Here is a 16,273-nt window from a genome sequence, read left to right as displayed (position 1 = left end):
CCGACTTAGAAGAGGCAAATTTACGTGGGCTGGTGATCAAAGCCAGGTGAGACAAAAGTGAGCTGGGCCCATGGAAGCCTGTAGAGGTTGTGAATAGTGCTGGGAGATGGTGAGCAATCAGGGCAGGCAGTCAGAAGAGCACACCAGGAAGCCGAGCCCGGAATGGAAGCAGAGTCGCACATCTTCAGAAAGAACACAGGTTGTGTGGGAAGATGAGAAGCATGTCACCTAGGTTGGGGTGAGAACATTGAACACTGAGGAAACTAGCTACGGGAGTGAAATCAGAGGGAGATGATATGTGGGTGTTCCCTTCCATTATTCAATAACATTCAATCACATCTATTCCAGAGGCTTCTTCCACTGACAGTGGTTTCCTCTGCACCTTTGGGAAACAAGGTAAGGTCCTAGTAGAATCTTGAGGTTGGAACCAGCCCATTCTTCAACTTAGAAGCTAGTGAAGGAAGAAGGGAGAGTGGAGATGAACTTATATAGTATTGGGTTTCCCTGATCTGTAGACAATGTTAAACTCCTGAGCTAAAGGAGGGAGAAAAAATGTAGACAGCAGGTGAATGTGGCAATGGAGATCACAGCCCTTGGACTCAGATCTGTGAAGCATCATGTGGGGATGACAAAGGAGTGATGTCGGTGGTCTTCTTTGCCATTCCTGGAAGGCCTTCATCTGCAGAAGTCTTGGCTTGATGGACCAGCACAAGATCCTCTATTGACTTCCAGGATGGCCTGCTCTGTATGGAACCCACACCCTTTATTAAGACTTCCTAAAGGGCACTGGGCACTGGAATGAGGAAAAGGAGATGCCCACTACTGGATGGAATAGGCTAAGTAAGGGGAGAGATCCACCCCTCTAGGGAGCGCACATCCATTTTGCTGTCTTGAGAAGCCAGCTGGAAGGGTGCAGATGACAGCTTCCCAATTAAGATTTAAGTATGAAGTATCTTCCATAGGTTCATGTCTTTGAACACTTGGTTCCCAACTAGTAGTACTATTTTGGGAGGTTGTGGAAACTGTGGGAGGTGGAACCTAACTGGGAAATGTTAGTCAATGGGGGTTTGCCTTTCAGAGTTACACAAGGGCCCCAGTCCCCTAGTATTTGTCTATCTCTGCCTCCACCTCTCTAAATGATATAAGCTGACCCATCATTCTATGCCCTACCTTCCTCAATATGATGGTCTAAGCCCCTGAAACTGTCAGCTAATTGTTTCCCTCTGGTATTTGGTCACAGTAATGACAGCACTGACTAGTGTACAGCCTAGCACCATAGTGGAGGAAGATTCGTTTTTGGGCATCCCTCAAGATTCCTATGAAACTCCTGGTGTATCCAGGTTTAGACTATGAAAACACTCAGGAGAAGCATTCTCAATGATGTATCCTTTTGGCTGCTTGTGTTTTACAGCCCTCAGGCTCACACCCAGTAACTTGATGTACCACTGAGCAGTTCCCATAGCCCATTTATTTGTGGCTCCCATAGCCCACTCATTGTGGTTTTTGTCCTGGGTAATCCAGTTGCCAGGTACAGGCTGCTGGATGAGTTAGAAACCCCATTCTCAGTCTCACTTAATAAAAAGTTGCCTTAACAAGGGAAAGAATCATTTTCTCATGTGTGATACTTCACACACACACACACACACACACACACAGGGTGGAGGAGAGGGATGAGAGAGAGAGAGAGAGAGAGAGAGAGAGAGAGAGAGAGAGAGAGAGAGAGAGAGAACTATCTGTGGGGAAAGAGGAGCCACATTAAAGGGGGGAAAGTGGAGTCTCAACACTTATGAAGGGTACTTTTGAAACCTGACAAAGTATGCAGAGAAGTTTAATCCACTAAAGGGAGACAGCTTCCCAAAAATCATTTTGAGAATCTCCAGTATTGATTATTTACAGCTATTCTCCCCCTCCTGGCAGAGAAAAAGTGCTTGGCTTGGTTGATCATCCAGAACTTCCCATGTCAAGCAGGATAATTATCAAAAATTTGTCAGATATTTATAAACCACAAACAATCGCAGCCCTAGAAAATAATCCGCAGGCTTCTCCCTCTATTTGGGGCAGACTCAGTGAGTTCACAAAGGATACAGATTTCTTCAGACACAGGAAATCCTACTTCTAACACCTCAGCATTAGAGAAGACAGAATAACAAAGGGCTTCTAAGACACATGCGCTCTCTTAGGGATATTCACTGTTGACTAAAACTGTAAAGATGCTGGATTTGCCCACTGGCTGGGGAGGGGTATGCACATGCACGCATGCATATACCCCCCCCCCCACATACACACACAGTTGGAAGAAATAGAAAGGCTTTTTGAAGTGCAATCTCAGGGTTTAGGTATTCTAAACCAAAATGATCCAAGTGGGGAAGATCCAAGGCAGGTTCAGCAACTGAGTCAAAAAGGGCTGTCTTGTGTTCCACAAATCACACACAAAAGGGAAGTATTTTCAGGACAGAACAATAGAAACAAGTTCAGACAGCTAAGATATAAAAGTTTGCTCTGATTGGTGGGGTGGTCTTTGGTCTCACCTATATCCACAGACATGTTCCAACTTGGGCTGAAGACTACAGTCATTGTGTAGAAAGCAAACACCTGAAGTACAGTGCAATAGGCAGTGTGGGTTTGGATATGAATGATTATAGGCATGATTGGGTTCACAAGAGGACCTAAAGATACATGCTACTCTGTCCAAGACCCATGATTATGTCTAGTCAACTTCATGAAAATAACAGTCTTCTATAGCCCTATCCCTAGGACAGCCAGGGTGACAGGATAAGCTTACTGGGGCCCATTGGCAGAAGACAAGACTTCTCCGACATGGATTGGTGCACACTAGGCTCTGGTACTTTCAGATGGATTTGTGCCAGGCCTGGGATACCCTTCTTCATATCTGAAACCCCTAGGAGACTCTCCCACATGCTCTTGGGCCTCTTTCTGTGACCTGGCTGTGACATTCTCAACTAGCAGGAGAGAGGTGTACTCTGATACCTAACCGTAAGCAAGGAGACAGAGCTGAGAGGTTGGGGAATGGACAGCAACTTCCTCCAGTACAACCTCTAAGTCACCATGGTAACTTCCATGTGAGTTCCATGACCTCTCCACCATCTCACCCGTACACTCACTACTATCTACATCCTTCAGCTCTGCTTCTTCCAGGTGCTCTGAATCCCCACCCCCCATTACCCAACCCATACAGTTTCCTTATTGTGTCTGGAATTATACACATTACTCTTCCTAGGTCTTCTTTAGTGATTCCTTGTCCACTTTTAAAGACCTGGCAGCACCTTGGCATCCAAGAGTGCTCTGCTGAGTCCTCTCAACAGACAGAACAGACCATGGTTAGCACTTTAAATGTGTCAGGTTCCATCCATGGTCATTCTCCTCACAACATACTGACTTCCTGCTATCGCTCATCCACCCAGAAGGGCTCAGCCAAGTGCTACCAAACTTCTAGCTCAGGGCATGCTCCTGTATGTGCTAGTCCTTTAACTTCTTACAGTCTTGACTTGTGTATCCATCTGTTACTGCTTGACCCTTTCAGCAATTATTCTTACATCTCCAGATGTTCACCAAAAATTTCCTGAGCAAGTTAAGTTTGCTAGGTAATATGTAAAGTCAATGGGGATAAGAGGATCTGCCCTGAATTGAGCAAGCAATGACTGTAGAACTCATGTTGCTCAGTGAGCCAAGTGTGATGGAAAGGGCTCCCCTCACAAGGCATATTCGTAGTCTCCAGTGGGTCGGGGTGCTCCTTGACATTGCAGCTGTATCAACAGACTTTCTCCGGCCATACAGAAAGACCTCCCCCCCTTCCTACCTACCTGCCTCTACCCTGTGCTACACACATGTGGAACACAGGTGGCAAGTTCAAGGTTAATGCATCAGAGTCTGCTCTTAAGATTAGGATCCTTGGAAGGAGCCTGTGAAGATCTTGGCAGCTTGCTGGAGATTAAATATTAGTTACTTTTCTGTTGTGATAAAAGACCATGGCTGAAGGTAAATTAATGAAGAGAGAGTTGATTTGGGCTTATGATTTCTCAAAGAGAATTCATAATGGCAGCAGGTGTCCAGAGCAGGAAGTTGAGAGGTTACACCTTTAACCACAGACAGGAAGCAGAGAGAATGAGTGAACTCTCAAAGTCCACCTCCATTGATGCACTTCCTCTCACAAGGCTCCACTATGGCTCCTAACCATGCCACCAACTACAGGGTCCATGTGTTCATATATGTGGTGAGCCCAAGGGGGCATATTTCTCATTCAAACATCCACAAGCTATGCGGGTAGATAATTCTTCTACTCTGCATTGTAGAGCAGGGTCTTGAAAGAATGGGCACTGACCTGGATTTCTGGATTTCTTGCCTAAATTCTAAAGCTCAGGGCCCAGGACAGGGGCAAAAAGAAGCATTCTTTATTAGGGACTACAAAGTGTTAGTGTGTGGACTCATGTGTATTCTTGTAAGGATGTGTCTACTATAATTGATTGTGTTGAGCACTTTGTTTCCATGCCAGACTAGAACTAGTGACACGGGTAACAGGAATCTTTCTGAGTGACTTGCCTGGCCTTGGGAAGGGCAAGGGAAATTGAGGCCCCTTGGCTTTCATCTGGGAAGGTAGAGTCAGAGAGAGGGCCATGCCATATGCAGCTAGCAGCACTGTTGCAGGAGGAAGAAAACCCTTGCTGCTTGGACCAAGACCAGGAATCTCATATCTCACATGTCAAAGCAGCAGGCTTCTGTTAGCTGCTGGGGAAGTCTGGATCCCACTCAATGCCTGGGATGCCTCAGCCCTGTGACAGTGGAGCCTCTGTGGTGCCGAAGATGGCATCCACATTAATTGCTCAGTGCACGAGTCTCTGGAAGGGCAGGGAGGACGGCCAGCTTTCCAGGATTCTTACTTATTTGGTGTTTTTTAGAGACAGTTTTTACTGAAAGAAAACATTCCATGCTTTTTGTCCTCAGATAGGAGTGTGGAAGAAAAAGAGTTGAAGAGTTGATTGCTTTTCCCTGAAAGGGGATTAGCTCAAGTGAGTCGAGGGTCTAGAGAAGTGAACCATCTTGTCAGAAACCACGGGCAAAATAAAGACTTCAGAGTCTCACACCGGTGCCTGATATGAATCCAGAGCCCAGCAGATGCCTACAGATTACCTGTAGGGATAGATAGAAAATGAGTTGCAAGGTTCTCTTTCTTGGACCATTGTGGGCTTGTGACTAAAACGGATACAACAGAAATGGTACAGTGTGGCTCCTGAGGCCAAGTTCTGAAGATCCGAAAGCTTCGTCCTTGCTTGCCTCAGTCATTCCCATGCTAGAGTCCCGGCTTCCATGTGGAATCCCAACTTTCAGAGGCAACTCCACTGCAAAGAACACACGAGGATGAAGGAGCATGGGCTGATGGTCCTAGAGGAGTCCAGTAACGCTCAGTTCCCAGACCCGAGTATGAAGAAACCCTTTGGAAATGTACCATGTAGCCCCAGCCACCCAAGTTAACCCATGCCAGTCACATAAGAAGGATTCTCTCCATGCTCTTTCTGAATGGTTGATACCGAGAGCCCAATAACAATGGATGAGAACAGGGTTCACTAAGTTTAGGGAGTTTATTTCATAGCAACAAATAAAAAGAAGATGGCAGTAAGAATGTTTTGAGGCAGTAACATGTATGGTCTAGATTTTGGCTGGAGTTTTCTTATTCTAAAGCTGTTTCCTTAGATAGATCTTTACACACACACACACACACACACACACACACACACACACACACACACACCAAAACAAACAAACAAACAAACAAACAAACAACCCAAAAATCTCTCCAAATGGGAACAAGGTGAAACAAAGCCCTTAGCCCTTAGATCCACTGCCTTTAGACGATGATGCAGGACAATGGTGTGAGCTACAAAAGCAGAAGGCGGCACAAGCTATAGTTGATGACCAATTAAGGGCTAGGCAGTGGGTGTCATCACATTGAATCTGATGACTGAGCAAATCCTCTGTCCCTGCTATGTGCCAAGAATGAGTGTGAACATGAAGCTAGGTACTAAACAAAGTCCTGTTCTTATTGGGCTTATGTTCCCATAGGGAAGCTGACAGACAATACATAGAAGAAAATAAAGTATAGTAAGGGGGAAAATTATGACACATGGTCCACTGGTTGCAAAATGGCTCCACCTTTCCCTCAAATGGCGCCGTGTGAGCATAGGCTGGATCAGGTTAGTCAGCAGAAAATGTGACTTGAAAGTTCACTCTTGGGCACTAAAAAAAAAAAAAAAAAAAGACAACAGACAGATGTCTGCCAGCCGGCACACTTGGAGATGATCTGTTACCAGGTAGGTGGGCAGGAATGGAGCCTCTGTGGGCATTTTTGCTGTCTACCTACCTCTATCCTTCAAGCCCTGCAGGCAAAAGGCACAAGAGGGGCTACTTACACAGAGCACGTGGAGTACCACCGCTCCTTGTCGTCGGTCTTCATTGGAGAAGATGTCCCTGGGGAATTCATGCAGGGCTAGAGAACAGAGAGAGAACCAGCTCAGTACAGATGACCTTTTCAGTACAGCTGATCTAGGACAGTGCCACTAACCCTGACTTTAGAGTCCTAATGATTCCAGGCCTATGAACTTGCATAAGAACAAAACAAAAATTAAAAGACTTCAGGTTCACAGTTCATGAGCCTCTAACTAGAATTTAGCATTTCCTTCAAACAAGAAGTGACAAACTATGGTAGTGTGAGCATGACCTCAGCCCCAGCTGCCAATGCAAATTTTCATCTCAAGTTGTCCCTTGATATCCATGAGAGATTGAATCTGGGATTCCTAGGACACCATATGGGCATGTTCAAGCCTCTTGTGGAAAATGGCATGGCATTTGCATATTGTGACTCATAACTTCTCCTACAAAATGGCATGTAAATAGTTATTATGCAGCATTGTTTAGGGAATGATAAAGTCTGCACACAGGAACAATTAAAAATATTTCAACGGTGGTTGGTTGATCTGTGGTACAGAATACATGGATGTGGAGGGTGCGTTCCATCCCACTCCACTCTATTGATGCAGCTCTCCCACATCACTTTAGTGCTATGATAGTCTGTAGGACATCACTTGTGACCTTGAGTTCAAATACAGAAGCTGAGTGTGGTGGCAGACACCTTTAATCATCTCAGAGAATTCAGCAGATGTCTTGAGTTCGAGGTTAGCCTGATCTACATAGTGAGTTCTAGGCCAGCTAGGGCTGCATAAGGGAACACATATAAATAATACAAGACAAAACAAGCAATAAAACAAAACAGACCAAACCGAAAGTTAAATGAAGAAGCACAGAGCTAGTATTACGAACTATTTTCTAATATTCTAAATATATTTTCATTCAATGTGACTGGTTTTTATTTGTAATCTTACAGGCTTTGTCACAGGCAGTTTTAGTGAAAAGTGCTATTCTGAGCAGGGTAAGCAGGCTTCACCTCATAGGCTGGTGAAAGGGCTACTCTAAGCTGCCATTCACTGTCTCATTTCCCTCTCATACTTCTACTGGCTTGGGGCACTCCAGCACCTCCATCGTGTTCCAGAACTCTGCTCTTCTTTCTGACCCGACCTCCATTTGCCATGAGACTGTAATTCAGGAAGCAGCAGACACCCTGCTTGCCTTCATCCAGCCTCTGGTAGACATTGCCAGCTAATGAAAGCATCTCCCTTGGAGCTTGGTGATGTCTCCTACTGTTTCTCTAGTGGGCAGTCAAGGTAATCATCACCAGAGGGTGGGGACTGTATACCAGGTATCATGAACACAGGCTTGCCGCTTATCTTGTTTTGAGTTCTCTCCAAAGTAGAGTTAGAGACAAGGATTTAGGGGTGTGCAGTTTTTCCAGGATATGGCTGTGGTGTACATGGTGAATGAAGAAGTGGATGAGACAGGGAGGTAGAGTAATCCAAGATGACCAAGGCAGATGCAAGGGCCCAGTCTTGCAGGGCAACCCTGAAACTCTCACAGAAATTACCTCAGGATCATGGCTTACTAGGGAGGGGATTTGTCCTAGATACAAGCCATTGACTACTTCTTATAAATACTTAGTTTTCTATTTCCAAGGTAGCACTGGATCAAGGCAGCCTGTGGTCATGGGTCAGAAGTATAAGCGCTTCCTTCATATATCATGGGTCATTTGTGCCAGTGAGTACCTCTGTACACATCTGTAAAGCTCATCTTCTAAAGTACGGCAAGGGGAAAGAGTTAAAAGTACTGATTACTTATTTGAAATCTGTCCATTCTCTCATTATCTTCCTTATAGTATCTATATAGATATAATATATGAGATATTAATTAGCTTGGAAATATCAATCATTTCATGATGCATATCAAGCCTCCCACTAGCAGTGGTGCAAAAGGTTCACACATACAATAGAAGCTATTCTTTGAAATTTGAGTGTTGGTTAGGGCCTGGGCTATCAATATGTGGAAAAGGACTCTCCAGGAGGCCTAACTACAGGGGAATGTCGGTGTCCTGAGCATGTCTAAGTGGGCTGGGTCAAGTTGGGACTGTGGCAAGCTAAGTGTACTAAATATACAACCAAAGATGGGTTACTGGATCAAAACCTCAGTGTATGTTAAGGCGTACATATGTGTGTGTGTGTGTGTGTGTGTGTGTGTGTGTGTGTGTGTGTGTGTGTGTGTGTGTAGAAGAGATGATCAAGGTATTTTTTAGCTCAAACACATATAACTAACTTAATGCGTCAATAAACAAACTCATAATTTTTTATATATTTGTGTATGTCAATGATATCTCAGTGAAGTTAGTTTTGTTTTGTTTTGCTTTTTGCTAGGTTTGTCTGTTAAGTTGCTAGTTAATCACATGTGTCACTTGTAGCCTATCCTTAGGATGATGAAATGAGAGGTTAGGAATGACAGGAATCTCCTGGACACTTCAAATATGTTTCTGTAAGGACACCCTTTTAAACATGCCACACTGAACTCTCCTGATTAATGATAAACAAGAGGGACCTTGGAAGATTTCACCTTGTAGACCACAGTGAAGCGACAATGAAGAAATGACAACGAAAGGACAAAAGTTCACAAAATAAGCTGAAAGTTGATATCAAGTCCTGGGCTCTTCAATGCCACCAACTATTTTATTGAACAGTCTCAACTCCAGTACTTCTTTTCTCTCGGCCTAATACCTCTGGTTTGCAGAACCTTTGCTGGTTGGGGTACTATGAAGGAAGCTCTCCAGAGTTCCTAGGGGGAAACTATTTGCTTTGATACCTCTCTGCCAATGACAGTGTCTGCATGGAGGATTTCCGATGTCATCTTCAGTTCTGACCTTTGATCTTTTTTGAGCTTTCCCAAGGTAGAGGGAGTTGAGTTTCAAAAATTACCCCCTAGCTTCCACTTTTCCCTACCTTCCCCTAAAATTATAATAAGTATGAGTCATAAACTATGAGGAAAGTCCCTTTATGTCCACTATCCAAAGTCAGGAGATTGGGAAGGGAAATGGAGAGGGAAAGCTCTTCAAAGATATCTTGTCCCATGTCTTTAGGCACACTGACCGACTCTTCCTGTTTTCTGCTTGCCCAGACCTGGGGCTCCATTTTTTGGCTCTGAAGAGACGACAATCACTGTTCATACCATCACAGCTTCTCCTGAGGCTTCTGGTGCCTTTCCTAGGCTTCTTTTACTTTGTGTAAAGTTTTTAGCAGCTGGGGTTTGTGTTAGATTAGCTAGTGATAAACCCAAATGAGCCAAGACCATGGCTCTGGGGACAGGAGGGAAGAAAAAAGGCATGTGAGGATGAGGGCGGTACACATCTATTATTACCTATCATCTCACCATACCCATACCATCCCTTTTTATTTCCACAAAAGCCATTAATTGCATTCTGTATGTAAGAAAGTTAAGGGATGAAAACATACAGTTGCATATATGGAAACTCTCAGCTATAAGTCTTCAGATCAGGGCCATACCCTAGTTAATTTAGAGCCAAAATATCCCCACCTGAGAGTAGAACAGAGGTGGTGAGGGTCATTTTGTCATAAATGTGCAGCAACTATTTGTTTCCTTACCTCTCTGCCCAGAATAAAGAATATGGCTTTAAAGAAGAGCAGGCTTAGGGTAGCAGGCAGAGGGGGTTACGGCTGCAGAGGAGACACCATGGAAAAGGAAGACATAGGTGTGAATTTGTATGTGACATGTGTCCACACCAGCATCAGCTTGTCCGTATAACTTCACTACCACATGGATATGGGAAGAGAGCAGAGTGGGAAAGTTTCATCAAGGGCTTCCGTGTCATTAAGATAGAACTTTGGTTTTTGAATAGTGAGCATTTTGATCTTATGTCTCCTTGAAAGTCAGCCAATAGCTACAGGTGAGTAAAAGTTCAGTGAAAATAAGTATCTCCCAGTGCTTTGCTTAGAATGCTGGAAGATTATACTAGTGATCTCCATGCATAGCCAACACATTTTCAGGCCTGCCTGAAAATCCTGGGTGAAACCAGGCTGGAGACTATATTCCGAGTGGAGAAGAACCCAAAGACATGATTACATATTAGCAAAGTCCTGAAGGGAAACCCAGGTCCCGGACATGCATGACAGAACGGAGATGTAAATACAGAAATGAGTTCAATGTCTTCGTTCTTTTCACATGCATAGGTCCTCTACTTTCTCTACTAGGAGTTGGTATCATGGTAGTATTCTGAGCCCGATCTCGGATCTATTACTAGTTATGAGCTCCTAGCCCTTGGTTAAAGATGTCTTTCCCTAATTGGTCATGAGAAAATGTATGAAAATTCTCTGTGAAGTGGTAGTTGGCATCATGCTATCACAACAAACACCAGAGTCTGGGAGCAGGGCAACTTGCTAGTGGTGGAACTTCTTTAATCAAACGATGTCATTTTCCCATGGTGAGATGAAGTAGGGGGTGTGATGTGAGAAGGGTGAGGAATGCAGAAGTGAGTCAATCAAATGCTTTCAAAGTAACTTGTTTTAAGATCAACCATAAGAAAATCTTTTTTTTTTTTTTTTTTTTTTTTTGGTAGCAGTAGTGTAAAAAGAACAACTAGGTTAGATATTCAACTAGGATGCTTTACTTGACATCAATCACATATAAACTGACCAGGTTTTTTTTTTATAGCCTGTGGTGATTTGAATAGGAATGGCCTCCAGAGACTCCTGTTTGAATGACTGCCCTATGGGGAATGGTACTATTAGGAGTTATGGCCTTGTTGGAATGGATGTATCTTTGTTGGAGCATGGGCATCACTATGGAGAGGGCTTTGAGATAGCATATGCTCAAGGTATGACCAGTGTGGCTCATTATCATTTCCTTTTGCTTGCAGATCCAGATGTAGAATTCTCAGATACATCTCTAGCACCATGTCTCCTGCAACCGCCATGGTTCCCACCACGATGACTAAACCTCTGAACTGTAATCGAGTTAAATGCATTCCTTTATAAGAGCTGCTGTGGTCACAGTGTTTCTTCGCAGCAATAGAAACCCTAACTATGACATAGCTCTTCTCTGCAAACACACTTTGGGCTAATAAGGACATTATGATGGTGGTCTCAAGATTACTCTTGTATCTCTTACAAAGAATGAGAGCTTGCATTCTACCATTTCAGCTACCAACCGTTCACGATCAAGTAGAACATGCTTGAGTTGCCAACTGTGGAGTCAGTGGAGACAGGGGCTCAGAGGCTGTTCACTGCTTAGCATTATCCCAAGGCACTAATTACTCAAAAATCTTGACTAACCTTGTTCTGGTCAAGGTAATCATTTTCCAAGGTCAAAAAGAAAGCCTTAGTCAGAGCCACAGATGGTATATACAAAAGTCGTCTGCCTATTGGTGTCACCCTTCCCAGTGCCTGCTGCAGTCTGTGACGAAAGAATATCATAGACTACATGACTCAAATGAGAGATGTTTGCTTCTCCTAGTTCTGGAGGATAGAATCCTATATTGAGGAGCCAACATGGTCAACTGTTCATGAGGCATCTTTCCGGAGTATAGAAATTCACCTCTGACTGTATCTTTGCACACAAGAGTGGAGTGAGCATGGGTCTCTTCTTAGTTCCTTATTTATCTGTATATGCTAGAAACACACTCTCTTGAACTAGATCCCAGTCCTTGGCTTTAGGATAGGAGTTGCTATGAAGCTGAGCCTGGCTTTGAACACACTATGTAGTCAGAGTTGGCCTTAAATTTGTTTGTTCTCCTCCCTTAGCCTTCCTTGTAAGATTACAAACATGAACCACAATGCCAGGATCTTTTCCTCTTCATATTGGCCATCAATCCCATCCAGAATGTTCTATTTTATGACTCGTCTTAACTATCTTCCAAAAGTTTCACCTCTGAATAGCATCACACTGGTAAAACATTTAATATATAAATCTGGAAGGGGAATACAAACATTTAACATACAGTCTATGGCATATCCTACAGTCCCTTTGCATAAGAACTAGAAAAGAGGGTTTTCAATGTATCCAAAATGATACAAAGGTATAGACACTTAGAGCCAAGTATTTATATATACATATTGACTTTGACCCACAATAATAAAGCATGGAGGACAGAAGACAGAAGAGAAAATCTCTGAGCTTAAAGTCAAATTAAACTGCTGTTGAAATTTCCTTTTGACTCTAGTACACTGTGGTCCACTAGGACTTCTTACACAGCCATCTAGAGTTCAACGAGCTCTTATATTAAACATTTGATTCCACCATGCCAGAAGCTGCCTGGACTCATTTGCAAATGGCACTGTCAGATGTCCATGGCTGCACAACTGAGCAAGAAAAAAACAATTTTCATCAAAGGACCATCACTCTGGTTTTTTTTTTTTTTTTGAGGGGGGCCATTATTCTTTGTCTCTGCCTACTGACCAGTGGGATGGTGGCCTCTGAGGGATCTCTACATGACTCCCTCTGGTCCTATTACCTAGTATGATATAGAGATCAGAGCAGATGCATAGCTTCAGTGAGGCAGACAAAGAACTCAGAAGAGAGAAGCTGTTGGTCATAGTGTAGGGAAAGAGTAGGTTAGCATTACCTCACTGGACAAATGGTTCAGGGAAGAATAGACAACAGCAGCTAAGCACCTTCCACAGACATGAGGCAAACTCTCCATGTGGACAACACTCTGGGGCCTTGCATATATGAGTGTGGGAAATGGTGTTTCCAGAATATCTAGAGTTTTCCACAAGGAGCACATGAAAGCAGAGGGGTACACTCAGCTGGAAGGCTCTGCTGGTAGTCCTTGGCCTCAATTCCCTCATTTGTAAATAGGAGACAAGACAGTGTAGACCCTCCAGGACCCTCTGCAACCCCTGGGAGTAGATGTCTGGGCTAGTCATCATGTGAAGGGTGTGTTTCTCACGCCAAATGCTCAAGAACAGGGACCATTTTTGTGGATAGAGATAGGCTGCTCATTGCCTGACAGAGCATGACAGACAGCTACGGAGTTTCTAAGCATCCACAGAATGGAATAGAGACCAGAGTTCAGTCCCAACCATGCTTCATAGAGCCAGCTCTCCCCTTCACTAGGAAGAGGGAACATCAGCGTCATCTAATCTCTGTGATGAGTATAAGCAATGTATGTGAATACCTACCATTAAGCTTCCTGGGTTTATCTAGCCTATTCTTTTTTTTTTTTTTTTTTTTCCGGAGCTGAGGACCGAACCCAGGGCCTTGCGCTTGCTAGGCAAGCCCTCTACCACTGAGCTAAATCCCCAACCCCTCTAGCCTATTCTCAATACAAGGATAACACACATTGCTGGTGTGTCATGAGGCAGAGGGTGCATTCAACTTGGCATTGGTATGGAAATCCACCTATTACTAATTCCAGCTTGCCTTTTTCCAAGCTTGTTCATCCTTGTTTCCAAGAATGAAGGTTGGTCCATGAGAGGCGCGCATATGATTCCTATGTTCTGACTGTGGGAGACCTCATGGCCCATGAGACAGGCTGATAGTTTCGCCCAGGTGAGAGCTTCCCCCTACATAGCTTCTGACGACTTCCGCTCCTCTCTTTCTTCCCTGCAATTTTCTTTCCAGTATATTCTGCCAGTCTGGGGACCAGCAACAGCATAAATGCTGTTCCCATGGAAACCACAGGGCCCTGAATGGAGTGAATCCCTCTTTCCATGGCAACAGCAATCAGTGTCCTTCTGTCTGTCTCCTGGCTGCATTCATTCTCAGGCCTAAGAGTGATAAATCTAAATGGAGGGGTACAAAGAGAGAGAAAGTCTTTTGTTTTGTTTGAAAGAAAAAAATCTTAGTTTGGACATGAACACGATCTTTAGACAACCTTGTCATATTCTGATCAAGATACAGCTTAGGATAGACATGGACCCCAGGTTATGTTTGAATCCAATGTTTCATCTAAGAGCTTGTTGCACTCTACTGGGGGAGAAGAAACTCATATATACACTCGCTTGCAAGCTACTCAGTATGTTCTAGTGATGTGGCTTTGGTGGGTTGTCACCTATGTTCAGATAGAGCTTTGTGGTGATGCCCAAGTGACATTCATGTTCCTCTAAGGAACCCCAATAACCTCATTGGTTTATCGGGCTTGTTTTGGACACAACTGTTTATTTGGTCTGTTGTCATCTTCTCTTCCTGGGCAGGTGGACAGAAATAGACTTTCTAGGCAGTCCCACAAGAGGGCAAATAGAATCATGGCTTCTGTGTTCTAAACACCAGACTCTTGTGAACAGTCTTCTCATGACAAAACACCAAGTGCAAACCCATTGATTACCCACCAATGTAGGGTCCGAATGCCACCTGGGTCTTTCATGCAGTGATGGGTGACTTTACATTACTGTTTCCAGAGACTTGTCTATCTTAATGTTGCCCTTCCTTACCCCAGTAAAACCTACGACTCCCACTTTTCTTGGCTGGAACATTCTGGACTCTGCCAGGTGTGGTATTTACTTGGCTTTTCACAAAGCCTTCTTTGACTCTTTCTGTAGCCCCATTGTGCCATGGCAGCATCCATTAAATGATTTTCCAGCCACATTGTATTTCTTGCTTATAAATGTATACCTTCGCTTCAGGGACACTGTGAGCTTCCTGAGGACAGGAACCCTGCCATTTCTCATTCTATTGCCAACACCCACCAGGCAAGGATCCATGGAAATGAACTAAATGTCAAGTGGATATAAGTGGGAATAAACAGAGGCCCCTTTCCCAGGAGGCGGCTTTTGTATAAACACAGGACAGAATTACTAACTGGGAACTGTTGGAAGGGACATTTCAGTAAAACTCTCAACAACTCCATCCCAACCCCACTGCCCATTAGAACTGTTCATAAATATCCCTTTTCTTTCTGTTCCAGAGACTTGGAAGGGGGCCTTTCTACAATCCCTTCAAGGGTGGGCATGACCGGGGAAACTAGTCTGGCTAGTGAAATAGGAGCATACTTCCAGTTGTTGGTGGCTTTGAAAGTCAGTGCTCAGCTCACCAGCTTGCATTGTCTTGGTGATCCTGAAAGCACAGCAGGATGAATCTTCTATTCAGCTGGATCTGCTTGTGACATTTCAGAGTCCCCATTCTCCTCATGCACACATTTTGTCTAAGCAGCATGCTTATAAGTAACAACTTGTTTTTCATCCTCACTGAGATTTTGGAGCTCCTCATTACCCAGAATATCCTAACCTGTTGTGAGTAGTGCAGAGTTAATAAGGTACTCAGCATCCTGTGACTTTTTTTTTCCTAGGTAAGATCTTGGCTGGCAGAAAGATTTGGCTGTTTTTTTGTCTTCTTCACTAGAGTGGGGAAGGTGGTTAGATTATAGACTATTTATTCTTCTTAGTCTCCCCAGTGCTTAGCAAATTCACTTTAGCAAATCAACACAGTGCTTATAAACAAGAGTTCCCGAACAAAATAATTCATGAGAGAACCTCTGTGAAAGGACCTGCAGGCTGAACATCCTTTATCTGAAGTGCCAGGGAGCCACAAAGCCACAGTTTAGGGTTTTGGAATACTCGCCTATGTACAATGAGATAGCTTGGTGTTAGAACCAAATCAGAACACAAAATTCACTTAACACTTCATAAGCATCTCAGACATACATCACGGAACAATTTTTTGAGGTTATTCAGCCTATTTATTTGCAGTAAATTTTTGTATAATTTTATGAGAACAGCACTCTGTGCAGACCTTGACCCTGAACTTGCTTGCTAAGACTGACATTAAGAGTCACAGAACAAGTTTTATAAAGTACCCTAAACCTGTGTGTGAAAACCAAGATTTATAGTGGGAAATTTTCCATGTCGTGTTATCGCTGAAAAGCTTTTGGGTTTGTTGC

The 16,273-nt window shown here is 43.8% G+C and overlaps 1 protein-coding gene across 1 annotated transcript in view; it reads right to left on the bottom strand.

The window, feature by feature from the left end:
- The window catches only part of Slc24a3 (solute carrier family 24 member 3), a 407,093-nt gene that overhangs the window by 187,030 nt on the left and 203,790 nt on the right, over positions 1-16,273 (bottom strand). The window contains exon 2 of the mRNA XM_032904340.1: positions 6,423-6,499. Within this exon, the coding sequence (XP_032760231.1) occupies positions 6,423-6,499 (77 nt within the window). The remainder of the gene's footprint in view (positions 1-6,422; positions 6,500-16,273) is intronic.

This window comes from Rattus rattus, chromosome 5, assembly GCF_011064425.1.
Source record: "Rattus rattus isolate New Zealand chromosome 5, Rrattus_CSIRO_v1, whole genome shotgun sequence".
In the NCBI taxonomy this organism is placed as follows: domain Eukaryota; kingdom Metazoa; phylum Chordata; class Mammalia; order Rodentia; family Muridae; genus Rattus; species Rattus rattus.
Note: the sequence above shows the minus strand (reverse complement) of the source record. Positions and strands in the feature narration are given on the sequence as shown.